This window comes from Notolepis coatsorum (genome assembly GCF_963971535.1).
Source record: "Notolepis coatsorum genome assembly, chromosome: 9".
Taxonomy (NCBI): domain Eukaryota; kingdom Metazoa; phylum Chordata; class Actinopteri; order Aulopiformes; family Paralepididae; genus Notolepis; species Notolepis coatsorum.
The window spans coordinates 148,311,309-148,338,808 of record NC_140173.1 but is presented as its reverse complement, the minus strand read 5'-3'; the positions used below and the strand labels follow the sequence as shown (position 1 = coordinate 148,338,808).

The following is a 27,500-nucleotide window of genomic DNA, read 5'->3' as shown; positions in this document are numbered from 1 at the left end:
TGATGATTAGATTCGTTATTTGCCGTATCTCCTGAGGTAAAATGTGAGTTTTAAAGATGTGTGCGACGAATCTCTGCCATAAAGGATGGGAATGGCACGGTGAACGAACGGTTGCCGTGGTAACATAGGATGGTGCAGCCGCTTTTATATTCAGTCCCTTTTGACCAAATGAAACACTCTGGGGTTGCCAGTAATTTACCTGTGAAACGTGATGATGATACATGTGGCAGAGTCTTACAGGAGATACGGACGACTCCTCGCTCAGAGAGATGGGGTTCTGCACTGGGGCGCACCCAGCCACGTGCCACGTGTCTCCTAAATCAGGGTGTCAAGTCCACACTCGTTAGTTTGTAAATAAACCGGCTTCTAAAATTTGGTCGCATCGTGATTACTTGGGTACTTGGGGGCATAACCTAACTAGTTTGGACATGAAGTCGTAACTTGTCATCGAGCCACTCTTGTCGTCGTAGCACATCGTAATAAGCTAGATTGATACTGAAATATCATGTCAATAAATGAGGTCCCTACTGGATTACTGTGTTGCAAAATTGTTACATCCATAGTGTAGTCGTGAAAGGGTTAACCTTATGTAGTGTAGTCGTGAAAGGGTTAACCTTATGTAGTGTAGTCGTGAAAGGGTTAACCTTCTGTAGTGTGGTAGTGAAAGGGTTAACCTTCTGTAGTGTGGTAGTGAAAGGGTTAACCTTCTGTAGTGTGGTAGTGAAAGGGTTAACCTTCTGTAGTGTGGTAGTGAAAGGGTTAACCTTCTGTAGTGTGGTAGTGAAAGGGTTAGATATATATATATGGTGGACGACGGTATAGTAAAGAATAGATCCATGTCTCTGTGTGGGTCCTTGACGCTGTGCTTTATTACCCAGCATGCCTCCCAGCGCTAGTGACAGACGACCATGAAATAACTTCTGGAATGTTGTTCATAGTGAGAAACCACGGGGCGAGCCGACCAGCATCCATCCTCCATCTGACACACGATCCCAGGCGGCGTGTCATTCTGTCCTCCGTTATCTGGCCCACGGGGTGATGAGTCCCGGCCGGCGGCGTGTCATTCTGTCCTCCGTTATCTGGCCCACGGGGTGATGAGTCCCGGCCGGCGGTGTGTCATTCTGTCCTCCGTTATCTGGCCCACGGGGTGATGAGTCCCGGCCGGCGGTGTGTCATTCTGTCCTCAGTTATCTGGCCCACGGGGTGATGAGTCCCGGCCGGCGGAGTGTCATTCTGTCCTCCGTTATCTGGCCCACGGGGTGATGAGTCCCGGCCGGCGGAGGGTGTAGTCTGTCGGCCGCTCTGCTCCTCGTACCGGTCTCACCCACCTTGAGGGGGGGGGGGGGTAATAATAACAATAATAATAATAATGTATTCGATGTAGGGGCGCTTTATATTTGTGGAACAAATCTCAAGAACAACATAAAAACTAATAAGAGTGTACAAAAAAAGAACATAAATTAAGTAGGACTAAAACTAGTCAGAACATAAAATAAGTAGGACTAAAACTAGTCAAAGAACATAAAATAAGTAGGACTAAAACTAGTCAAAGAACATAAAATAAGTAGGACTAAAACTAGTCAAAGAACATAAAATAAGTAGGACTAAAACTAGTCAAAGAACATAAAATAAGTAGGACTAAAACTAGTCAAAGAACATAAAATAAGTAGGACTAAAACTAGTCAAAGAACATAAATTAAGTAGGACTAAAACTAGTCAAAGAGTAAAAAGAACATGCCATGTGTGTGTGGAGCTAAAAGTTAAAACTAGATACAAATCTCTATTAAAGAGAGAGAGAGAGAGAGAGAGAAAGAGAAAGCGAGAGCGTGTGAGGAAGAGAGAGAGAGGAGAGACAGGCAGAAAGAGAGAGTGTGAGGAAGAGAGAGAGAGAGGAGAGAGGCAGAAAGAGAGTGAGTGTGAGGAAGAGAGAGAGTGAGGAAGAGAGAGAGTGAGTGTGAGGAAGAGAGAGAGTGAGGAAGAGAGAGAGAGAGTGAGGAAGAGAGAGAGTGAGGAAGAGAGAGAGGAAGAGAGAGAGAGAGACAGAGACAGAGGAGAGGCACTAAGAGACACAGACAGGTGAGAAAGGGAGAGAGGGGGAGAGATACACTATCGGTCCAGTACACACACACACTCTCCCCCCCCCCCCTCTCTCTGTCTCTCTCTCTCTCTCTCTCTCCTCTCTCTCTTCTCTCTCTTCTCTCTTCTCTCTTCTCTCTTCTCTCTTCTCTCTTCTCTCTTCTCTCTCTCTCTCCCCTCTCCTCTCTCCTCTCCTCTCCTCTCCTCTCCTCTCCTCCTCTCCTCTCCTCTCCTCTCCTCTCCTCTCCTCTCCTCTCCTCTCCTCTCCTCTCCTCTCCCCTCCCTCTGCTGGTGGAGAGGCTCCCTGCCGGTCCCTGTGAGGGAAGGGAAGGGAATTCCTCTCTTCTCCCGAGCAGGAATGCAGCTCTCTCCTCAGCCAGGTTTCTTGCCCCCCCCCCCCCCCCCCCCCCCCCAGACGCCGCCCTGCCTTCCCCCTTCCAGTCAGCTGGCGCCCCGTCTCCTGGTGCTGCCATCACAGATGGGCTGTAAGGACGGCTGGTCCTGGTGTGTCGTTGCACTTGAAACAGCGTTAAGTGCCAAAATGTGCCAGCAGGCCGGTTGTAGTGCGGTGCAGCGCTTAACACCTTTCTCTTCGTTTATAATAAATAATACACTTTATTTGTAGAGCACCTTTCATACAAGAATTGCAGCTCAAAGTGCTTCATAGCAGCACATTTCTTTTAATTCAAATAAAAAGACATAAAATGAGCGCAAAAATAGGGGCGCCCCCCAGTGGCGAACCACATAACGGCACGGCCGACCCGGGTTCGATTCCCGGACCCGTCGTTATTTGCCGAATGTCTTCCCCCCACTCTGTCTCCTGTTCCTCCTCTCTCTCTCTCTACTGGACTGCCCAGTAGTAAAAAGCGATAAACACTAAATTTTTTTATAAAATGTGCACAAAATTGACAAAGTGCAGACATAAAATAAGTAGGCCTATAAAATAGATAGTAGCAAAATAGACGAGTCAAGGTAATGCATAGAACATTAGATCACATCGTTTTTCATATTAGGATCCCACATCATAATAGGCCTCTTTGTTTACGGTTTATGGAGTAGTTGATCGCTACCAAGCTTAGTAGATATAATAAGGTGTCTGCCTGCCTGCTTGCCGCCTGCCTGTTTGCCGCCTGGTTGCACGATCTAGTCGAAATATCCTATTTTGACAGATATTGTGTTTGCTTTTATGTTAAGATAATATAGTCTTATTGTGAGTTTTATGTCAACATTAACTTTTCCAGGGTTCACACAAGGTCCTTGAAGTGCTTAAAAAGTCCTTGAAATTCAAATCAACCATTCGCATTGAATGTTTTGTTCATCCATGATGAAATTGTTCTGAATCAAGAAATCTTTTATTTTGTTCTGTTAATAAAATCTGACGAGTCGGTGTCTCGCGCGCTCCAACTGCTTTTCCTCATTTGTCCGCGTGTGCTGCTCCAGCTCGCTCTAGCTGCCCAGCGGGCCAAGTTTTTGTTAAAACACCCCCATTTCATGTAAATCCAGTTGAATTGCAACTCTGCACTGTGCATTCAACATGCAGCGCACTCCTCCATCACATCCAGAGACCAGCGACCGAGAGGCAACGACAAAGAACTGCTGCAAAATAAACATACATTTGTTGTTTAAATAATAATAAAAAAATATATTTTTTTTAAAAATACTAATACATATCGATTTTTTTTTTTTTTATCCACTTTTTCTCCCATTTTCTATATTCTTCTCCCATCCCAATTTCGTATCATCCAATTCAACCCTCCCCTGTCACGGACGCTGTTTCTTGCCTCCCACAAGCCGGCTGCAATGTGGACTAAGTCATACATAGCACAAGTCCCCTCCGGTACTTGAGGTAACAGCAGTCGCATCTTTTCACCTGCGCAGCTCGATCTCTCAGTGGCGAGGAGTAACGCGTGGGAGGCTCACGCTGCCCCCGACACTTCCTGATTCTACTGCGCAGGCGCACCAACCGACCTGTAGGAGTCGCTGTCCACAACGCCCGATCCCCACCCATCAGTTTCCCACCCCCTAATACGGCCAATGTGTATTAGTACGGACGACCAGCTAAACTGAAAGCAAATGTGGAGCGCTGGGCTCGAACAGGCGAGCCCAGCGTCTCCAGATTTCGCGGCGAGCGCCTTGCCCACTACGCCACGTAGCCGCCCTAATACATATCGATATTTATCGATAATTTTGTCCCGATTGATCGATTCTTCCAAATGGCATATCGTCTCAGCCTTAGTCATACGGAAGACGTTTGATTCAATATCAATGTGAATTCAGTGGTTCAGCTGTAACTGTCAGGCCTCACGTCTGCCCTCCTGCCCAGTAGTGCTGGCTGCCATGACGGAAGACCACCGCAGCTCGATCAGATTACCATCTATCACCATAACAGACTACCCTGTTATGGGGGGCAGCGGCGAGGGTCCTGCACTGTGACCGACTACCCTGTTATGGGGGGCAGCGGCGAGGGTCCTGCACTGTGACTCACTACCCTGTTATGGGGGGCAGCGGCCAGGGTCCTGCACTGTGACTCACTACCCTGTTATGGGGGGCAGCGGCCAGGGTCCTGCTCTGTGACCGACTACCCTGTTATGGGGGGCAGCGGCGAGGGTCCTGCACTGTGACTCACTACCCTGTTATGGGGGGCAGCGGCCAGGGTCCTGCTCTGTGACCGACTACCCTGTTATGGGGGGCAGCGGCGAGGGTCCTGCTCTGTGACCGACTACCCTGTTATGGGGGGCAGCGGCGAGGGTCCTGCACTGTGACTCACTACCCTGTTATGGGGGGCAGCGGCCAGGGTCGTGCACTGTGACTCACTACCCTGTTATGGGGGGCAGCGGCGAGGGTCCTGCTCTGTGACTGACTACCCTGTTATGGGGGGCAGCAGCGAGGGTCCTGCTCTGTGACTCACTACCCTGTTATGGGGGGCAGCGGCCAGGGTCCTGCACTGTGACCGACTACCCTGTTATGGGGGGCAGCAGCGAGGGTCCTGCTCTGTGACTGACTACCCTGTTATGGGGGGCAGCGGCCAGGGTCCTGCTCTGTGACTGACTACCCTGTTATGGGGGTCAGCAGCGAGGGTCCTGCACTGTGACTGACGACTACCCTGTTATGGGGGTCAGCAGCGAGGGTCCTGCACTGTGACTCACTACCCTGTTATGGGGGTCAGCGGCCAGGGTCCTGCACTGTGACTCACTACCCTGTTATGGGGGGCAGCGGGTGGCGAGGGTCCTGCGCTCACGTCGCAGCAGATATTGAAGTTACTATCTCCGTCTTGTATCGCATCACAATCTTGTTTTCCCATCTACCATGTTAAGCCCCCGTCGGTTTACTTTAATAACCCTTCACTGTGTAACTTTAATAAACTCTAAGCCGGCCGCCGAGTTTATCGAGCGGCGATCGAGGGACACTTTAACCCCTGGGATTTCATTTTGTGAAATGTCATCGTTCAATATTCCGTCTCATCCTGTGACTCGGTGAGTTCCAGCAGGGTCTTTTCCGTGGATTAGGATTCAGAACATTCTCCAGTAAACCTAATCTTTTGTACATGGAAGATGTTTCTCCACTAAACCTAATCTTTTGTACATGGAAGATGTTTCTCCAGTAAACCTAATCTTTTGTACATGGAAGATGTTTCTCCAGTAAACCTAATCTTTTGTACATGGAAGATGTTTCTCCAGTAAACCTAATCTTTTGTACATGGAAGATGTTTCTCCAGTAAACCTAATCTTTTGTACATGGAAGATGTTTCTCCAGTAAACCTAATCTTTTAATTCTTGCCTCCCACAAGCCGGCTGCAATGTGGACTAAGTCATACATAGCACAAGTCCCCTCCGGTACTTGAGGTAACAGCAGTCGCATCTTTTCACCTGCGCAGCTCGATCTCTCAGTGGCGAGGAGTAACGCGTGGGAGGCTCACGCTGCCCCCGACACTTCCTGATTCTACTGCGCAGGCGCACCAACCGACCTGTAGGAGTCGCTGTCCACAACGCCCGATCCCCACCCATCAGTTTCCCACCCCCTAATACGGCCAATGTGTATTAGTACGGACGACCAGCTAAACTGAAAGCAAATGTGGAGCGCTGGGCTCGAACAGGCGAGCCCAGCGTCTCCAGATTTCGCGGCGAGCGCCTTGCCCACTACGCCACGTAGCCGCCCTAATACATATCGATATTTATCGATAATTTTGTCCCGATTGATCGATTCTTCCAAATGGCATATCGTCTCAGCCTTAGTCATACGGAAGACGTTTGATTCAATATCAATGTGAATTCAGTGGTTCAGCTGTAACTGTCAGGCCTCACGTCTGCCCTCCTGCCCAGTAGTGCTGGCTGCCATGACGGAAGACCACCGCAGCTCGATCAGATTACCATCTATCACCATAACAGACTACCCTGTTATGGGGGGCAGCGGCGAGGGTCCTGCACTGTGACCGACTACCCTGTTATGGGGGGCAGCGGCGAGGGTCCTGCACTGTGACTCACTACCCTGTTATGGGGGGCAGCGGCCAGGGTCCTGCACTGTGACTCACTACCCTGTTATGGGGGGCAGCGGCCAGGGTCCTGCTCTGTGACCGACTACCCTGTTATGGGGGGCAGCGGCGAGGGTCCTGCACTGTGACTCACTACCCTGTTATGGGGGGCAGCGGCCAGGGTCGTGCACTGTGACTCACTACCCTGTTATGGGGGGCAGCGGCGAGGGTCCTGCTCTGTGACTGACTACCCTGTTATGGGGGGCAGCGGCCAGGGTCCTGCACTGTGACCGACTACCCTGTTATGGGGGGCAGCAGCGAGGGTCCTGCTCTGTGACTGACTACCCTGTTATGGGGGGCAGCGGCCAGGGTCCTGCTCTGTGACTGACTACCCTGTTATGGGGGTCAGCAGCGAGGGTCCTGCACTGTGACTGACGACTACCCTGTTATGGGGGTCAGCAGCGAGGGTCCTGCACTGTGACTCACTACCCTGTTATGGGGGTCAGCGGCCAGGGTCCTGCACTGTGACTCACTACCCTGTTATGGGGGGCAGCGGGTGGCGAGGGTCCTGCGCTCACGTCGCAGCAGATATTGAAGTTACTATCTCCGTCTTGTATCGCATCACAATCTTGTTTTCCCATCTACCATGTTAAGCCCCCGTCGGTTTACTTTAATAACCCTTCACTGTGTAACTTTAATAAACTCTAAGCCGGCCGCCGAGTTTATCGAGCGGCGATCGAGGGACACTTTAACCCCTGGGATTTCATTTTGTGAAATGTCATCGTTCAATATTCCGTCTCATCCTGTGACTCGGTGAGTTCCAGCAGGGTCTTTTCCGTGGATTAGGATTCAGAACATTCTCCAGTAAACCTAATCTTTTGTACATGGAAGATGTTTCTCCACTAAACCTAATCTTTTGTACATGGAAGATGTTTCTCCAGTAAACCTAATCTTTTGTACATGGAAGATGTTTCTCCAGTAAACCTAATCTTTTGTACATGGAAGATGTTTCTCCAGTAAACCTAATCTTTTGTACATGGAAGATGTTTCTCCAGTAAACCTAATCTTTTGTACATGGAAGATGTTTCTCCAGTAAACCTAATCTTTTGTACATGGAAGATGTTTCTCCAGTAAACCTAATCTTTCGTACATGGAAGATGTTTCTCCACTAATTAAACCTAATCTTTTGTACATGGAAGATGTTTCTCCAGTAAACCTAATCTTTCGTACATGGAAGATGTTTCTCCACTAAACCTAATCTTTCGTACATGGAAGATGTTTCTCCACTAATTAAACCTAATCTTTTGTACATGGAAGATGTTTCTCCACTAAACCTAATCTTTTGTACATGGAAGATGTTTCTCCAGTAAACCTAATCTTTCGTACATGGAAGATGTTTCTCCAGTAAACCTAATCTTTCGTACATGGAAGATGTTTCTCCAGTAAACCTAATCTTTTGTACATGGAAGATGTTTCTCCACTAATTAAACCTAATCTTTTGTACATGGAAGATGTTTCTCCACTAAACCTAATCTTTCGTACATGGAAGATGTTTCTCCACTAATTAAACCTAATCTTTCGTACATGGAAGATGTTTCTCCACTAATTAAACCTAATCTTTCGTACATGGAAGATGTTTCTCCACTAAACCTAATCTTTCGTACATGGAAGATGTTTCTCCACTAAACCTAATCTTTCGTACATGGAAGATGTTTCTCCAGTAAACCTAATCTTTCATACATGGAAGATGTTTCTCTGTTATGATGTTATCAACAGGGTTTGCACAAGGTCCTTGAAGTGCTTAAAGTGCTTGATTTTTGACCAAAAAAAGTCAAGGCCTGGAATTCCTTGAAAACAGCAAAAAAAATTAACAAGGTGCTTAAAAAGTCATTGAAATTCAAATCAACCATTTACATTTACCATTTACAAGTTGTTCATCCATGATAAAAAATGTCTGAATCAAGAATTTTCTTTTTTAATTTAAAGTGTAACTAATTGTCGGAAATTGGTTTTAAGCCATAAATATTGGATCCGACAAAAAAAAAAAAAAAAAACATTTCAAAGTGAATTGTATCCTTTTAAATTACTTTTTAAAATGAAAAATAGTGCTTGGAAAAGTACTTGAAAGTCCTTGAATTTTGCAATGTCTGTGGGAACCCTGTATCAAAGCCTGCTTCAATAGAGAGCTCCTTAGTCCTGGCCCAGCCCAGCCCAGTCCAGTCCAGCCCAGTCCAGTCCAGTTGATTCATTGTGAAGCAGCCCCATTACCGAGTCCCTCTGAGCTGAAAGAACCTGCTTGGCACCCCCGCAGGGAGGTGTTGGTTTACTCCGGTTACTGACGCTCCGCCCCCTCCTCTCCTCTCCTCTCCCCAGGTGACCTTTAAACCGGACCTGTCGACAGCCGAGGTTCACGACGAGCACATCAAAGGACCTCTGAAGGTAAGAAGGCTTGTAATCGAGGAGCCCGGCACTGAGAGGCTACATGTCGATCAGGGTTGGAGGTGAACAGTGCCAAGGGTAATGATACCCCTGGATGCTTGCCCAAAAAAAGGAAAATGGATAGGGAAAAAAACCCTGGTACGATTAATTTGATAGTAATTGGTGTCCTAATTATCACATTACTATTAATGTCGCTCTTTAAACAGAGGTTTTGATTAAATTTTGTCTGAACATAGAGAGGAAACACTTCTGTTTGATTTATTTAACCTTTATTTAACCAGGCGGGTCAATTAAGAACAAATTGTTATTCACACTGACGGCCTGGTGAGAGGACAAAAGGGCCTCTCAGAGGGTAACAGGGAAAGAGGACAAGAATATAATAAAATATAAAAGAGACAGACGATACATACATCACAGAGGTAAGGGAAATAATTAAAACACTCATCAAAGACATGAAGCAGAACAGACCGATGACAGTTAAAAGGCTGGGTGACGGCTGCAGGGGTGTGTAAACAACTCGGTGATAGAGTCCTTAAAAGTAGTGAGCGGGGATCCATTTTGTATATCGTTCCAACTGCTGGGAGCAGCCAATTGGAAAGAGGAGGATTGACTCATTTTAACAAGTGTATCAAATAAGGAGGGGTCAGACCAAGGAGGGTTTTGTAAATTAGTGTAAGCCAGTGGGTTTCTCGTCAAGAGTGTAACAATGGCCAAATTACAGTGATTTGTATATATAGACAATATAGAGAAACAACAATTGCTTTAGTAGAATGTGTCTTTGCTTTGCAGGTCTCTTCGCACAGTTTGGTTAATGTCTTTGAGTGTTGTATTCACTCATAGTTAAAGACAGTAGATGTTGAGTACTTTATTATCTAAAGATGGTAAGTTAGAGTGTTGTGTTCACTCATAGTTAAAGACAGTAGATGTTGAGTACTTTATTATCTAAAGATGGTGAGTTAGAGTGTTGTATTCACTCATAGTTAAAGACAGTAGATGTTGAGTAATTTATTATCTAAAGATGGTGAGTTAGAGTGTTGTATTCACTCATAGTTAAAGACAGTAGATGTTGAGTAATTTATTATCTAGAGATGGTAAGTTAGAGTGTTGTGTTCATTCATAGTTAAAGATAGTAGATGTTGAGTACTTTATTATCTAAAGATGGTGAGTTAGAGTGTTGTGTTCATTCATAGTTAGAGACTGTAGAGGTTGAGTACTTTATTATCTAAAGATGGTGAGTTAGAGTGTTGTGTTCATTCATAGTTAAAGACAGTAGAGGTTGAGTACTTTATTATCTAAAGATGGTGAGTTAGAGTGTTGTGTTCATTCATAGTTAGAGACTGTAGAGGTTGAGTACTTTATTATCTAAAGATGGTGAGTTAGAGTGTTGTGTTCATTCATAGTTAGAGACTGTAGAGGTTGAGTACTTTATTATCTAAAGATGGTGAGTTAGAGTGTTGTGTTCATTCATAGTTAAAGACAGTAGAGGTTGAGTACTTTATTATCTAAAGATGGTGAGTTAGAGTGTGTGTTCATTCATAGTTAAAGACAGTAGAGGTTGAGTACTTTATTATCTAAAGATGGTGAGTTAGAGTGTTGTGTTCATTCATAGTTAAAGACAGTAGATGTTGAGTAATTTATTATCTAAAGATGGTAAGTTAGAGTGTTGTGTTCACTCATAGTTAAAGACAGTAGAGGTTGAGTACTTTATTATCTAGAGATGGTAAGTTAGAGTGTTGTGTTCACTCATAGTTAAAGACAGTAGAGGTTGAGTACTTTATTATCTAAAGATGGTGAGTTAGAGTGTTGTGTTCATTCATAGTTAGAGACTGTAGAGGTTGAGTACTTTATTATCTAAAGATGGTGAGTTAGAGTGTTGTGTTCATTCATAGTTAAAGACAGGAGAGGTTGAGTACTTTATTATCTAAAGATGGTAAGTTAGAGTGTTGTATTCACTCATAGTTAAAGACAGTAGAGGTTGAGTACTTTATTATCTAAAGATGGTGAGAGTGTTGTGTTCATTCATAGTTAGAGACAGTAGAGGTTGAGTACTTTATTATCTAAAGATGGTGAGAGTGTTGTGTTCATTCATAGTTAGAGACAGTAGAGGTTGAGTACTTTATTATCTAAAGATGGTGAGTTAGAGTGTTGTGTTCATTCATAGTTAAAGACAGTAGATGTTGAGTACTTTATTATCTAAAGATGGTAAGTTAGAGTGTTGTATTCACTCATAGTTAAAGACAGTAGAGGTTGAGTACTTTATTATCTAAAGATGGTAAGTTAGAGTGTTGTGTTCATTCATAGTTAAAGACAGTAGAGGTTGAGTACTTTATTATCTAAAGATGGTGAGTTAGAGTGTTGTGTTCATTCATAGTTAAAGACAGTAGAGGTTGAGTACTTTCTTGTGATATATCACAATCACACTCCCAAGTGATTTGGATTGACAGCAAATACATCGGATGTGCAAAATAATTTCAAAACGTTATATGTTATATACCATCATCTGAAGGGTTCAATTAGTGGTTCAGTTACCTGGGTCTAATGGTGTTTGAAAATAGCCGAATTCCTCAGGGAACCAGATGCGTGGGGTTTTCATTTTAAACCTGTATTTAAACTCGAAAAGGCAACTGAGGTTTCCCTCATTTACAGTGGAGTGTACATACAGAAATAAGCTAAATCATCATATAGAATCACACAGCATATACGCATATTGATTGATTTTTTATTTATGGATCCAAAGACACAACAAATTCAAGGGATGACATGCAAAAGTGACAACACTTTATTTCCAGCATGGTCCCAAGCATAGGGTTTGCCACATAGTACAATTAGTGGCACAAAGTTGTGATTATTTGTAATGTAATTTTCTGTGACAACTTGCCTGACAATCTAAATGATCCTAATGCTATAAAAACCGTGTGGAATAAAACAAACACAGAATTATACAAAGAGTTATTTTCAAATGAGGCAGAATGATACGAACTAAATATCACATTATTTTAGCAGGTATTTTACGAAATAACAAACGTTTTTAAGGTTTTAGAATCGGCATTTCCTTTACACGTCATTTGAAACTCTTCCAGTGGCACATTGTGGAAATGTGTTTACTTGCTATGGAAGTGTAACCCAACAGCATTACACTGTATCCTATTGGGTGTCCTAGTGATAACCAATCTCACTGTATTAGCCTCCTGCACACGAGCCCAGTGTTTGAGGGAAGCAAGTCTGCCAGACTCCTCTCAGTCTCACTTGCTCTCATTTATCACATCAATTATGCATTTTATAAAATGACCACATTGCAGTCGTCGCAATATATCAAATCAATATGAATGAGGTTTCCCTCATTTACACTCACGTTGAGTGTACAAACGGAAATGAGCATAAAAAAAAACATATAAAAACATTAAGAGAGTCTTAGTCACTCCTGCCGCTCCCCTGTACTCTATTGCATGCATGCCTACCCAAGTGGAGGTCAGGTAACATTGACATTTGACCACTTTGGCTACATTAAATCATAATATATCTGTACATAGCCATTTTGTTATTTATATTTTATATAGTTTTTTATATATCTGCACCCTGTTATCTGCACACTGCACACTTTGTTAGAACTGTACATAGTCATCTTGCTGTTATTTTATCCTATCTTATTTTATTCTATTCTATGCTATTTTCATTTTATTTTATTTTATATTATATTGGATGCTGCTACGGTCGAGGAACCACAACAAAGTGATTTTCACTCTTTTCTTGCTGTAAGGTACTGACTGACGTGACAATAAAGGAATCTGAATCTGAATCTAATAAGACGACAAGACGAAACAAAAAGCAAGGATAACAAATCTAATAAAACACGTACAACTTGATTGACAAAGGTTGGAGATCACTTTCTCTCATTTCTCACATGCATTTTATAAAGTATAAAGAAAAAATGAAAATGTAAATAAATAAATAAAAATACCACATTGCAGTCGTCGCAATGAATGTATCAAATATATCGTTCAGCCCTGTTTTTCACATGCTTATTAAGTTGTGATACTGTTACTGAACAATACTCCTATCATTCGGATCTCGGCTAACGGTTCATTTCACAAAGACGGTGCTGGATCCATTCTACGCTCATTGCACAACATCCACATGAACACACCCACTTTAAACATTCACATTTAAAGATTTAGACACTTTTTAACACTACACCATATTTTATCTATTTATTACTAAAAGATTTGCACTACCTCTCACCTATTTTTGCATTTGTTGCATTTTGTACTTTAGATTTGTATATATATATATTTTTTTATCCACTTTTTCTCCTTATTTTCTATTTTTCTCCCATCCCAATTTCGTATTTCCAATTCTCCCCTCCCCTATCTTGAACGTTACTAGACTATGCCCCCCACTGGTCGGTTGTAGGGAGGATAGAAGCCTTGCATCACGCGTCCCCTCCGGTACACGAGGAGGCAGCCTGTCGCATCTTTTCACCTGCCAGCGCGGACTCTCAGTGGCGAGGAGTAACGTGTGGGAGGCTCACGCTGCCCCCGCTACTTCCTGTCTCTGCTGTGCAGGCGTCCCCCAACCGACCTGTAGGAGTCGCTGTCCACAACGTCCAAATCCCCACCCATCGACTTCCACCCTCTAACTCTGCCAATTGAGTTAGTATGACGGCTGGCCCAAGCCGGAGGCAATGCTGACACCCGGATTCGAGACCGGAGTCTCTTGCATTGGTGACGAGCGCAATGTCCGCTGCGCCACCCAGCCGCCCAGTTTTGTATATTTTGTATAGTGTTTGGTCTTTATTTGTTTTCCTTTTTTTTACTGTATGAAGCACAATCTCAGGAGGCTCATACAGAACCAAGCATTTCACTGTAATGTACATGTACCTTATATGTGACAAATAAAACAAAACTTGAACTTCAACTCGCCAAACTCTGCCAAAGTAGAATATTACAGGGTTTGCACTTTGCACACGGTCCTTGAAGTGCTTAAAGTGCTTGATTTTTTACAAAAAAAAGTCAAGGCCTGGAATTCTTTGAAAACAGCCAATTTTTTTAACAAGGTGCTTAAAAAGTCATTGAAATTCAAATGAACCATTCGCATTGAATGTTTTGTGTAATAATGTAAAGGTCTAGTCCGAATGCTCGTTTGTGATGTTTATTTCAAGCTGTCAAATGCAATACAGGTCCAATGCAACACAGCTGTTACTCATTATACTACCTAAGTAGGAGCCTCATGGGACCCTGCAGGTGAAGGTCTGACTGCTTGAATTATACATTATAACAATCCCTTCCCCCATAGTCTTGAAAAATACATTTGTATACATTTTTTAAGCTTAATCTTAGCTACAACACCCAAGGGGATTATTCTGCCCCTGCATTAAAATAAGTGGGTAAAAAAGCCAATTTTTTAACAAGTTGCTTAAAAAGTCCTTGAAATTTTCAAATCAACCATTCGCATTGAATGTTTTGTTCATCCATGATCAAATTGTTCTGAATCAAGATAAAACAATTTCTGTTTTAATAAAAATCTGTCGAGTCGCTGTCTCGCGCGCTCCAACTGCTTTTCCTCATTTCTTCTTCGCGTGTGATGCTCTAGCTCGCTCTAGCTGGCAAGCAGGCCAAGAAGATGCTTTAAAAAAAAAAAAAAGCATTTAAAAGTGAATTATAACCTTTGAGTGACATCCTTGAAAATGAAAAATAGTGCAATGGAAAACTTCATTTTGCAATGTCTGTGGGAAGAATATGAGTACCGCTCTGCGTATCGCCGTCTCGGTGACCACCGTCTTCCTTTGCCTTCAGGTGGGTGCTGTTGTGGAGGTGAAGAATCCAGACGGAGTTTACCAGGAAGCCACCATCAATAAGCTGACCGATGCTAGTATATACACTGTCGGTGAGTCCACACCAAGCTAGTATATACACTGTCGGTGAGTCCACACCAAGCTAGTATATACACTGTCGGTGAGTCCACACCAAGCTAGTATATACACTGTCTGTGAGTCCACACCAAGCTAGTATACACTGTCTGTGAGTCCACACCAAGCTAGTATATACACTGTCTGTGAGTCCACACCAAGCTAGTATATACACTGTCGGTGAGTCCACACCAAGCTAGTATATACACTGTCTGTGAGTCCACACCAAGCTAGTATATACACTGTCGGTGAGTCCACACCAAGCTAGTATATACACTGTCGGTGAGTCCATACCAAGCTAGTATACACACTGTCGGTGAGTCCACACCAAGCTAGTATATACACTGTCTGTGAGTCCACACCAAGCTAGTATATACACTGTCTGTGAGTCCACACCAAGCTAGTATATACACTGTCTGTGAGTCCACACCAAGCTAGTATATACACTGTCTGTGAGTCCACACCAAGCTAGTATATACACTGTCGGTGAGTCCACACCAAGCTAGTATATACACTGTCGGTGAGTCCACACCAAGCTAGTATATACACTGTCTGTGAGTCCACACCAAGCTAGTATATACACTGTCTGTGAGTCCACACCAAGCTAGTATATACACTGTCGGTGAGTCCACACCAAGCTAGTATATACACTGTCGGTGAGTCCACACCAAGCTAGTATATACACTGTCTGTGAGTCCACACCAAGCTAGTATATACACTGTCTGTGAGTCCACACCAAGCTAGTATATACACTGTCTGTGAGTCCACACCAAGCTAGTATATACACTGTCTGTGAGTCCACACCAAGCTAGTATATACACTGTCGGTGAGTCCACACCAAGCTAGTATATACACTGTCTGTGAGTCCACACCAAGCTAGTATATACACTGTCTGTGAGTCCACACCAAGCTAGTATATACACTGTCTGTGAGTCCACACCAAGCTAGTATATACACTGTCTGTGAGTCCACACCAAGCTAGTATATACACTGTCTGTGAGTCCACACCAAGCTAGTATATACACTGTCGGTGAGTCCACACCAAGCTAGTATATACACTGTCTGTGAGTCCACACCAAGCTAGTATATACACTGTCTGTGAGTCCACACCAAGCTAGTATATACACTGTCTGTGAGTCCACACCAAGCTAGTATATACACTGTCGGTGAGTCCACACCAAGCTAGTATATACACTGTCGGTGAGTCCACACCAAGCTAGTATATACACTGTCGGTGAGTCCACACCAAGCTAGTATACACTGTCGGTGAGTCCACACCAAGCTAGTATATACACTGTCTGTGAGTCCACACCAAGCTAGTATATACACTGTCGGTGAGTCCACACCAAGCTAGTATATACACTGTCGGTGAGTCCACACCAAGCTAGTATACACTGTCTGTGAGTCCACACCAAGCTAGTATATACACTGTCGGTGAGTCCATACCAAGCTAGTATATACACTGTCGGTGAGTCCACACCAAGCTAGTATATACACTGTCGGTGAGTCCACACCAAGCTAGTATACACTGTCTGTGAGTCCACACCAAGCTAGTATATACACTGTCTGTGAGTCCATACCAAGATCAGCTGCATTCCAAAGATTGGACCCTCTATACCTCACTGAGAACTGCCTAAGTGAAGTACCACAATAAGGTATGCAGGAGGTATATTCACAGAATGACCGCCACCACAGAATTGTGATGAATGTCAATCTAGAGCAGCGGTTCTCAAACTACGGGTCGCGACCCAAAGTGGGGTCGTGTGTAGGTGACATTGGCAAGTAAACATTTTTAAATAATAATCAATAATTTTCTTTTATGTTCTGGCAACATATTTTGTCTAAATATCCCTCGTTTTATAAATGTGTATTGATAACATAGTGCTGTAATACAGTTTTCTAATATATTCAAGATTCAAGAGTTTATTCATCACATTCAACAACGTGTGCTTTTATTTTGATATTCCTCAATTTCACGTTGAAATTACGTGATACATTAAGTGTGGGGTCGCCAAAAAGAATCTACGTAAATAAAATGGGGTTGTGGTATAAAAAAGTTTGAGAACCCCTGGTCTAGAGTGACGTAAAAGTTGCATGAATTCTGATAGGACAATGTGGTCACATTGCAAAAAATCAAACCTGTTTCTGATTTAGGACCATGTGATTTGTGCTGTTCACACTGTCATGTAACATTTTTATCTGGGTCACAGATAAATCATAATCGGGGCCACTTTTGCCAGCAGTGTGAACGTAGCCTAAATGTGTTTTTGTAGATATCTAGGAGCAGAGGTTTAAAAAATACTCAGAAATAGTTTCTGTCCCTCTCTCTCGCTGACTCCTCCTCACGCAGTCTGACACAAATCAAACATGTTTCCCTGCTCTACTTCAAGTCAGTCAGTCAGTCAGTTGTCCTTGAGGTGCTAATAAAACCTCTAGCACCGGGACGCGGACCAATCACCAAGCAGCCTCGCGTCCCGCCTGTCTCAGAAGACCAATCACCAAGCAGCCTTGCGTCCCGCCTGTCTCAGAAGACCAATCACCAAGCAGCCTCGCGTCCCGCCAGACCAATCACCAAGCGTCCTCGCGTCTCGCCTGTCTCAGAAGACATCCCTCTGATCGCATCATAAAACCAGCAGGCTGTGCTAAAGCAAGGAAGGCACGCTCTGTAACCGAGATGGTTGGAGGTTCTCTACGCATCGAGGGGGGGGGGGGGGGGGGGGGGGGAGAGACTGCGGGAAAGAGTGTGAGGGAGAGAGAAAGAGACAGCCACACACAGAGAGAGTCACACACTGAGAGAGAGAGAGAGAGAGAGACAGAGATAGAGAGACAGAGAGAGAGAAGGACATCCAACGGAATACAACCACCATAAAGACTGTACAAGAAATTCCTTCTGTAATGTACTGATTTCTTTTGTTTTCTCTGTTTGATTCTTTTGTTTTGTTTGGCTTTGGCAATGTAAACGTATGTTTCCCATGTCAATAAAGCCCATTTGAATTGAATTGAATTGAATTGAATTGAGAGGAGACAGTGAGAGACACAGAGAGAGAGAGACATAGAGAGAGAGACATAGAGAGAGAGACATAGAGAGAGAGACATAGAGAGAGAGACATAGAGAGAGAGACATAGAGAGAGAGACATAGAGAGAGAGAGAGAGAGAGAGAGAGAAGACAGTGAGAGACAGTGACAGAGGTGAGAGAGAGAGAGACAGTGAGAGACATAGAGAGAGAGAGAGACAGTGACCGAGGAGAGACAGTGAGAGAGAGAGAGACAGTGACAGAGGTTAGAGAGAGACAGTGAGAGACATAGAGAGAGAGAGAGACAGTGACCGAGGAGAGACAGTGAGAGAGAGAGAGAGACAGTGACAGAGGAGAGAGAAAGAGAGAGACAGTGAGAGAGGAGAGAGAGAGACAGAGAGAGCGACAGATGAGAAGAGAGCGAGCAACAGAGGAGAGAGCGAGCGACAGAGGAGAGAGCGAGCGACAGAGGAGAGAGCGAGCGACAGAGGAGAGAGAGAGCGACAGAGGAGAGAGAGAGCGACAGAGAGACACAGAGAGAGCGAAAGAGAGAGACAGTGAGAGACAGAGAGAGCGACAGATGAGAAGAGAGCGAGCAACAGAGGAGAGAGCGAGCGACAGAGGAGAGAGAGAGCGACAGAGGAGAGAGAGAGAGAGCGTAGACTCCCTGGCCTACATTCAGCCTAACGCTGCTCTTCTCTTCCTCTCTCACCGCTGCAGTGTTTGACGACGGAGACGAGAAGACCCTGAGGCGCTCCTCCCTCTGCCTGAAGGGGGCGCGGCACTTTGCAGAGAGCGAGGTGAGTTCCTGTAGTATATATACCACACTGCAGACCAATCACACGCCAGCGCCCCCCCCCCCCCCCCCCGGGCTGTCTGTCTGTCTGTCTGCAGACCAATCACACGCCAGCGCCCCCGGGCTGTCTGTCTGTCTCTAGACCAATCACACGCCGCTTCTGTTTCTCACAAATCGACAGTGGGCACATGTCTTTCCTCACTATAGTCGAAAGCAAACACTTGCACCGTGTGAACTATTTCCAGGAAGCATAAACTGATATTTAATTTAATTTCAAAACCTTTATTTACACTCGAAAAAGCAACTGAGGTCTCCCTCATTTACACCACGGGGGCGAGTGTACATACAGAAATTAGCAAAAAGCAGACAAAATCATAACAAGACAACAAGACGAGGCAAAAAGCGAGGATAACAAATCGATTAAAACACATACAACTTGATTGACAAAGGTTGGAGATCAAGGTTTTACACTCTGTAACAGAGGAGAGAATCTCAGAGGCTTTATAAGGACTGTTAAGTCAAGTCAAGTAATTTATTTATAAAGCACGTTTAAGAACTCAAGAGCCAACCAAAGTGCTGTACAATCAAAGCATAAAACGTCATAATATAAAATACAAAAATACAAAAAGGCACAACAGGACAAGACCGTACATTCAGAGAATAGGACAACAGCAGGCCAACACACGGATAGGGGAGCACAAAGTACAGTATAGCATACAGGGGACAGAGGAGCACAAGAAGAGATACAAGGGGGAGGGGGCAGGGTAAAATTGCACGGGAGTGTGTGAGTTAGGGCAGTGGTTCCCAAAGTCGGGGTCGCGACCCAAAGGTGGGCCGCGAGCAGCCACGGGTGGGCCGTGAGATGATTTCCAATTTATTTTATTTTTTTTTTTTTTTTTGGTCAGGCCACTGAACTTAGAAGCAGGCCAGGACAGTGTTTCTAGTTGTATTCTAAAATTCTATTCTATTGTATTCTAAAATGTGACTATATGGTTTTTTATTAACTTAATAAATAAACAAAAACGAAAAATCTACTTATTTCAACGAACATTTCAAACTAAATAACAGATTATGCACATAAAACGCTGAAAACAACCGAAGCAACAATAGTATTTTAATGAGGCTATTATTATTATCATTATTATTTTGCAACAAGTTAGCCCTCTCATAAATAGCACATATAAATTAATAACTAACTTGAACTAACTTAATAGGATTGAAGTGATATTTGGCTTAAAAAATCGGTCGCCTGGCAAAAAAAAAAAAAAAAGCCTGACGATGTGCATTGGGCCGCGGCTCTCTGACGCCTTATTTTCTGGGTCCCGGCCTGAAAAGTTTGGGAACCCCTGAGTTAGGGTGTGGGAGAATCAGGGTTTAGTGAAGGCTAGGGAGTAAAAGTGGTTTTTAGTCGGGACTTCAATGTCTCCAGCGAGGGGGCAGATCGGATGTTGGAGTTCATTCCATGAGCTAGAGGGGCATCATAGCAAAATGCAGATGTACCCTGTTCAGAGCAAACTCTGGGGACCTTATCGGGGGGCAAGTTTAGCAGCTATACACGGTTTCATCCATGATGTTTTGTAAACCCCCTTCTCGTCTAGTATAGCTCTGCTTCTACCACAGCAGCTGATTGATAAAACACCGAGGAACAGCTTCATTCATTAGGATCCCCAGTAGTTTAAACCTTAAATTTGACAGCCAGATCAAGGCCGTGGTTAAAACAAGTTTTTTCCAGTTGAGGCAGCTGGCCAAAATTAAGCCCATCCTGCACGCCCAGCATTTTGAAGCAGTAATCCATGCATTTGTGACTACCAGGCTGGATTACTGCAATGCACTTTATATAGGGGTGAGTGGATCCTCAGTGGCTCGCCTTCAGATGGTGCAGAACGCCGCTGCCCGTCTTTTAACTGGCACTCGTAAATACGACCACATCTCACCGATTTTATTTTCACTCCACTGGCTCCCAGTGCACTTTAGGATTCATTTTAAAATTCTTTTATTTGCTTTTAAAGCCCTTCGTGACCTTGCTCCACCCTACCTCTCTGAGCTGTTGCAGGTCTATACACCTTCTCGCTCTCTCAGGTCAGCTGACCAGCTGCTCCTAGTAGTGCCTACAACTAGGCGTAAGCTCAGGGGGGACCGTGCTTTCTCCGTTGCCGCCCCCAAAATGTGGAATGAGCTGCCACTGCAGATTAGGCAGGCCTCATCACTGCCCCGTTTTAAAGGCCTCCTTAAGACCCACCTCTTCTCTCTGGCTTTCGACACCATGTAGCTTGTTGATTTTATGATCTTATTGTCTTACTGTGTTGTTGTTGTATCGTTTTGTTACTGTTTCCCTTGCTTTTAAATATTTTTTTTAAGTACTCTGATCTATTTAAACTTGTATTGCTGCCTATATTTACCTAATGTTTTTTATCTCTGTTTTGGTACTCTTGTTTTTTTTTTATCTATTTTTAGTGCTGCTAATAGTTTTTAATATGCTCCACCTGTACAGCACTTTGTGCCCCTGTGGCTGTTAAAGCGCTTTATAAATAAAGTTGGATTGGATTGGATTGGAGTTTACACAGCAGAGGCGTGTCCTCCTGAGCTTTAAAACACAAATAAAGCACATTACATAACACACACATACCACTAAGGCTGAGCCCGAACGTTCAAACGTTCGTTCGTTACGCTGACATTCGGACTTTAATTAATAGGTTCGAACGTTCGGTGAAAAAAAAATAAAGGATGCGCACGGGGTTGAGGTGATGTGAATGCGAGGCACTCGGCTCAACCAGTATGGTCTGCCGGGCTGCAGCGGGATACTATTTCTCAACCAGAGCTCTATTTTGATTGACAGGCGATTCTGCCAATTACGTCACACCGCTTGCACCCGCCTCTGCTGTTACCACCAATCGGCAAGCCTCAACAGACTTACCGTAGCTACCGGGGAGCCGTAGTTAGCTCCCCGCCGAGGAAGTAATCGGTAACAAGGTTTCCGTAGGTGAACCTGCAGAAGGATCATTAATGAATACCATCCTTTTTCGGCCACGGAGCGCGAGCTTCATGGCGGGAGGTGGTTGCGTTGGAAACAACAGCAGGCGCACGGTGGACAGACCCGTCCACCGTCTACCTCGGAACGGTGGTAGGGCGGACGGGCGGCAGGCGTGTTGGGAGCCCGGCCGTTCCGAGGTAGACGGTGGACGGGTCTGTTGAGCCGAGGCGTGCGCCTCTCCTCCCGGCTCCCCTCCCCGTCGACCAAGAGTGAATACCTGTTATTGAACGTGTAACACTAACTATATAACGTTCGGTTAATGCCACAAAACGAATGCATTTGTTTATCTAGCCCCTTACGTGACTGCAAGGGCTATTGTTTATCATACTTTGATTCAGTAGCTTGTTTATTTTCTTCTGAGTGCTTTGTTTAATTACATGTTTACATGAACAGCCACCACTGTAAACAACATGTTTTTCACCAATAGACTATGCAATGCCGCCCTCCGTAGGATCTATAATAATAATAAAAAAAAAAAAAAAAGTATTATTAAAAAAATGAAAAAAAAATGTATTAAAGAATTTAAAAAAACGAACGTTCGAACGTTCGTTCGATAAACCCTGGCGAACGTTCGAACCCTAAAAACAGGGTTCGGGCTCAGCCTTACATACCACAACACATACACCACATACAGTACTGTACACCACATACACCACATACTGTACACCACAAAACACACACCACATACAACCCATCCACCACATACACCACAAAACATACACCACAAAACATACACCACATACACCACAAAACATACACCACAAAACATACACCATAAAACATACACCACAAAACATACACCACATACACCACAAAACATACACCACATACACCACAAAACATACACCATAAAACATACACCACAAAACATACACCATAAAACATACACCACAAAACATACACCACACCACATACACCACAAAACATACACCACATACACCACAAAACATACACCACAAAACATACACCATAAAACATACACCACAAAACATACACCACATACACCACAAAACATACACCACATATTTCCTTGGAGGAAATTCGGGCGTCATAGCAGCATGGGGGAGGGGAGGAGGTACCGGTATGCGCAGGGTAATAGTAGAAAGACATAAATATAGGCGATACAATTTTATCTGAATATAAAAATACGAGGGGGAAAATAAACAGTGAGGAATATAATTAACTCTGAATATAACAAAACAAACTTGACAGACTTGACAGGTACAGACACAGTTATGAAGAGGAGCAACAATGCAATGCTCCTCTGCGTGGGAACAATATAATTAACTCTGAATATAAAAATATGAGAAAAATAAACCTTGTAAACAGAGGTGCAGATGAGGGTCTGTGCTGTGGGCCCTATCGGTTATTATACGTTACAATAAAAATAGGCAATAAATAATTTGGATCTGAATATATGCTATGAGTAAAGGTAAACAGTATACACACAAGGTGCCCTAACTGGCGTTGATCATTTCTCCAGCTATACAGGATAACTCCTCACTTTCCAACTGATTGATTGATTGATTGATTGATTGATTGATTGATTGATTGAAGTTTATTTCAAATATGCAACATAACAAACAAATATCAAGTACAGATATAGCCTTAAGCCGTTCAAATAATGTACATACACCACGTCACCACATACACCACAAAATATACGCCACATATTTCCTCTGAGGAAATTCGTGCGTCATAGCAGCATGGGGGAGGGGAGGAGGTACAGGTATGGGCAGGGGAATAGTAGAAAGACATAAATATAGGCAATACAATTTTATCTGAATATAAAAATATCCCAGTTTTATACAGTCGTATGACTTTAGCTATTTAAATTTCTTCTGGAAATGAACCAGTTTGAAATGATAAATTGTGAATTGATCAAATGTTAATGGTTTTGAAATCCCAGCAATGACCTTTTTCACTAATGTAAAAAGGTGTAAACGTAACACTTTGCTGCCGATCAGTAACCCCCCCCCCCTCCCCGTTGCTAATGTTCCATAACCGTTACAATTAAGATCCCATACCGAGAATTGTACACATTTTACGAAGATTTCTTACCTGTCATGAGGGCGTTACGCTTTCGCCTTTTTTGAACGGCGTCTGATTAGAGTGCCGTTGGTTTTTCCGTTCCAGACGCTCGACAGGCTTCCTCTCACCAACCCCGAGCACTTCGGCACGCCCGTCATCGGCAAGAAGGGCAACCGCGGCCGGAGATCCAACCCTGTGTGAGTATCTAACCCCCTCATCACGTCAGTCCCAGACTAACAGGCTGTTAACTCTTAGGGCGCCAGAAACAAGTATACTTGTGTAAACCCCCACTGCAGGGTGAATCTACCGTCTTTATTTCACAAGGACCTGGCCATATAAACAGATCAGTTGGTCAACATTCTTATTGGAGGTTAACCATTAATCACACTAAAGATGGCAACACCTGTGGAACTACTTGTTACAAGCGAAATATGATTAAACATTTACGAGCGAAATATGATTAAATTTTTTTTGAGAATGTTATGATTTAGTGTAGCTTGAGGTCTAAATGAGTTTGAAAGATCTCTGCCTAGAGGCCAGGCGTGCATAGTGAGTGCTTACTTAGCTGTAACAAAATCAGTGATCCACCAGTGACTTCAGGAAAATTACATGCGTCTGATCTGATGGATTTTTTAGATACAGTTGACGCCCCGTTCAAAGAGATAGGGGTCTTCCAGGGTATCGCCGGGGTATTCAAAAGTATTAAACTTTCATTTGCACAGGTGTTGATTCTTTTTTGTCTGGAGACGAAATTATATTAAATATATGACATGTTTTTGTATTCAAGTTGTTGTTTTTTGCGGGGCTACCAGGAACTTGGTGCGTCTGGCGAGAGCTTGTATCATGGAATGCGCAATAATTTAGAGTGGCGTGCAAGTGCAGCCGCCAGTTCAGTGGCGCTACGTGTGTTTTTTGTTTTTGTTTTTGCTAGTATTAGTAATAATAATAATTACTTCATTTTATATAGCGCCTTTCAAGGGACCCAAGGTCGCTTTACATAGGGGGGGGGATAACAAAGTAACAGACAGTGGACAGACACAACATATACATATAAAGTGAGAGATTAGGGGTTAAAGGCCAAGTTGAAGAGGTGGGTTTTGAGCAGTTTTCTGAATGAGTCCAGAGTTGGGGCGGTGCGGAGTTCTGCGGGGAGGGAGTTCCAGAGGGTGGGAGCTGCCACACTGAAGGCTCTGTCCCCGAAGGTCCGCAGTCTGGTTGGGGGGATGGAGAGCTGACCAGTGTCTGTGGATCGCAGGGACCGTGACTGAGTGTGGGGGTGGAGGAGGTCAGTGAGGTACTGAGGTGCCAGAGCGTGGAGGGACTTGTAGGTGAGCAGGAGGGTTTTGTAGGTGATGCGGGATTTGATGGGGAGCCAGTTAGGGGTGGGAATCACCAGAGGCCTCACGATAATATATTATCACGATACTTAAGTCACGATACGATAGTACGAAATATATTGCGATATTAATATTGCGATTTATTACCTTTTTTCAACTGCAAAGTAAAACTTTGTCAACATGTTTTATCTAATCAAATAAAGTTTTCAGTCTGTTCATCTAACTTCAATAATTTTTATTGCAGAACATGGTATTTTCTCAAGCAGACGGATGTCAACACTGTAATCTGTGTTGCATGTACCTGACAAACTGAACTGTTTGTATTACAGTCATATTCCAACTTAACTGAATGCACTTGTGTGTGTGTGGACTACTGTACTATTATAGGTATTGAAATGAACAATGCAACTTCCTTTAAAAAAAAAGAAATTTGCGTAGTAAAATGTCGATACTTGGTGTCCTTGTATCGCTACAGTATCGCCAAGCAAAGTATCGCGATACTATACTGTATCGATATTTTCCCCCACCACTAGAGGGTGGGGGGTGATGTGCTGCCAGGGCTTGGTGCGTTCTCATCTCCAACCCACATCATAAAGGAGCCCCGAGGGAGGCACCGGGGGAGGGAGAGAGGAGGTCGGCCCGCCTCCTACCACCCCGATCTGCCAGGGCTGGGGGTGTGCGACAGCCTTTTTAGCGCGAGCCGTGCAGCCGCAGAGGATCGGGCCGTTTTTTCTCTTTCAATCGAATCTGCCAGTGGAGGGTTTCAGGCCCTGATTGCGTCTCCTCTCCGGGGAGGCGGAGGTTGGGTCGGGGGGGGGGAGGGAAGCGCCGGGGGGGTTTCCGCTGGAGATAATTGGGCCTCCCGCTCGGTGTAAAGAGGACACTCTGGGGCTACATTATCTCCTCCTCCTCCTCCTCCCCAGTGGCACTGAGGGGAAAGTCAATATTCCTAAGAACGTTGATACAATATTGACTCGGAACAGTCCCAGCCGCACCTCAGCACCTCGGACCCCCTCTCCGCTTTCCCAGCGCGCTAATATTGTCTTTATCTCAGAATAACTGCTGTTGGAAGTCTCCGCGGAATAGATTTAGATTGTGATTTTCTTCACCACAAAAAAAAAGATTTATCTTCCTCTCGGTGGCCATTTCTACCCCCTTATATAGATCAATATGTTCATATCACGTTTTTGTTTGATCCACTTTTTCTCCCATTTTCTATATTTTTCTCCCATCCCAATTTCGTATCATCCAATTCAACCCTCCCCTGTCACGAACGCTGTTTCTTGCCTCCCACAAGCCGGCTGCAGTGAGGACTAAGTCATACATAGCACAAGTCCCCTCCGGTACTTGAGGTAACAGCAGTCGCATCTTTTCACCTGCGCAGCTCGACCTCTCAGTGTCGAGGAGTAACGCGTGGGAGGCTCACGCTGCCCCCGACACTTCCTGATTCTACTGCGCAGGCGCACCAACCGACTTGTAGGAGTCGCTTGTTCACAACGTTCGATCCCCACCCTTCAGTTTTTCCCTCCCCGTAATACGGCCAATGTGTATTACTGCGGACGACCAGCCAAACTGAAAAACAATGTGGAGAGCTGGATTCGAACACGCGAATCCTAGCGTCTCCACACTGGTGGCGAGTGCCTTAGACCACTACACCACCTAGCCGCCACTTCATATCACGTTTTTAACGATGAACCTCGTCTATAATTGGTCGATTATTACATAATTCACTGGGTGACCAGAATTGTTATCTGCAGCTAATCTAATTTGATCTGCTCTCTTACTAACCACCGTCTTGCGATGGTTAAGGGCTTGTTATTTGCCGTATGTTATCATTTGAGGCTTATCTGATGCGATGGCTGATTTCTACTCGCCGTCCTGCCTAGACCCTGTGTGGACTTTAACTACATATTGAAAATACCCTCAACTGAAAGCCTTTGTACTTTCTACTTATCAGGATTTTTTAAATTTATTTATAAAAAATGTTAACCTTTATTTATCCAGGCAAGCAATTAAGAACAAATTCTTATATACATAAGCAGCCTGTCCAAAAAGCAAGGCCTTTTGTGGGAAGGATGTGGTGGGAGGCTGTAATAAAAACAAGGTTATGTACAAGTAAATAAAATACAAAATGACAGTAGCAATAGTATACAAGGACAACAATAAATAAGGGAGAGTACTTCATGGCAAAGGATCTGTGTTAGTTTCATCCTTGTTTGACCAGTATTTACTGTGTATGTCCAATACTACGGCGCTTTAGCAAAGGCCGTAGGTTTGGTTTCAACATGGCGGGGGGGGGGGGGGGGGGGGGCACTTTAAGCAGGGGGTCTGGAGGTCCTCCCTCAGGAAACTTTAATTTCCTGGTGAACTTGTATGCACCAATTTTGCGTTGTCTTTCATATT

General features: G+C 44.1%; 1 protein-coding gene across 1 annotated transcript in view; it reads left to right on the top strand.

The window, feature by feature from the left end:
* The window catches only part of arid4b (AT-rich interaction domain 4B), a gene marked incomplete at its 3' end in the record, with an annotated part of 132,132 nt that overhangs the window by 49,915 nt on the left and 54,717 nt on the right, over positions 1-27,500 (top strand). The window contains 4 exon segments of the mRNA XM_084322048.1: positions 8,918-8,983; positions 14,776-14,866; positions 18,623-18,702; positions 23,866-23,957. Coding sequence (XP_084178174.1) covers positions 8,918-8,983; positions 14,776-14,866; positions 18,623-18,702; positions 23,866-23,957 — 329 coding nt within the window.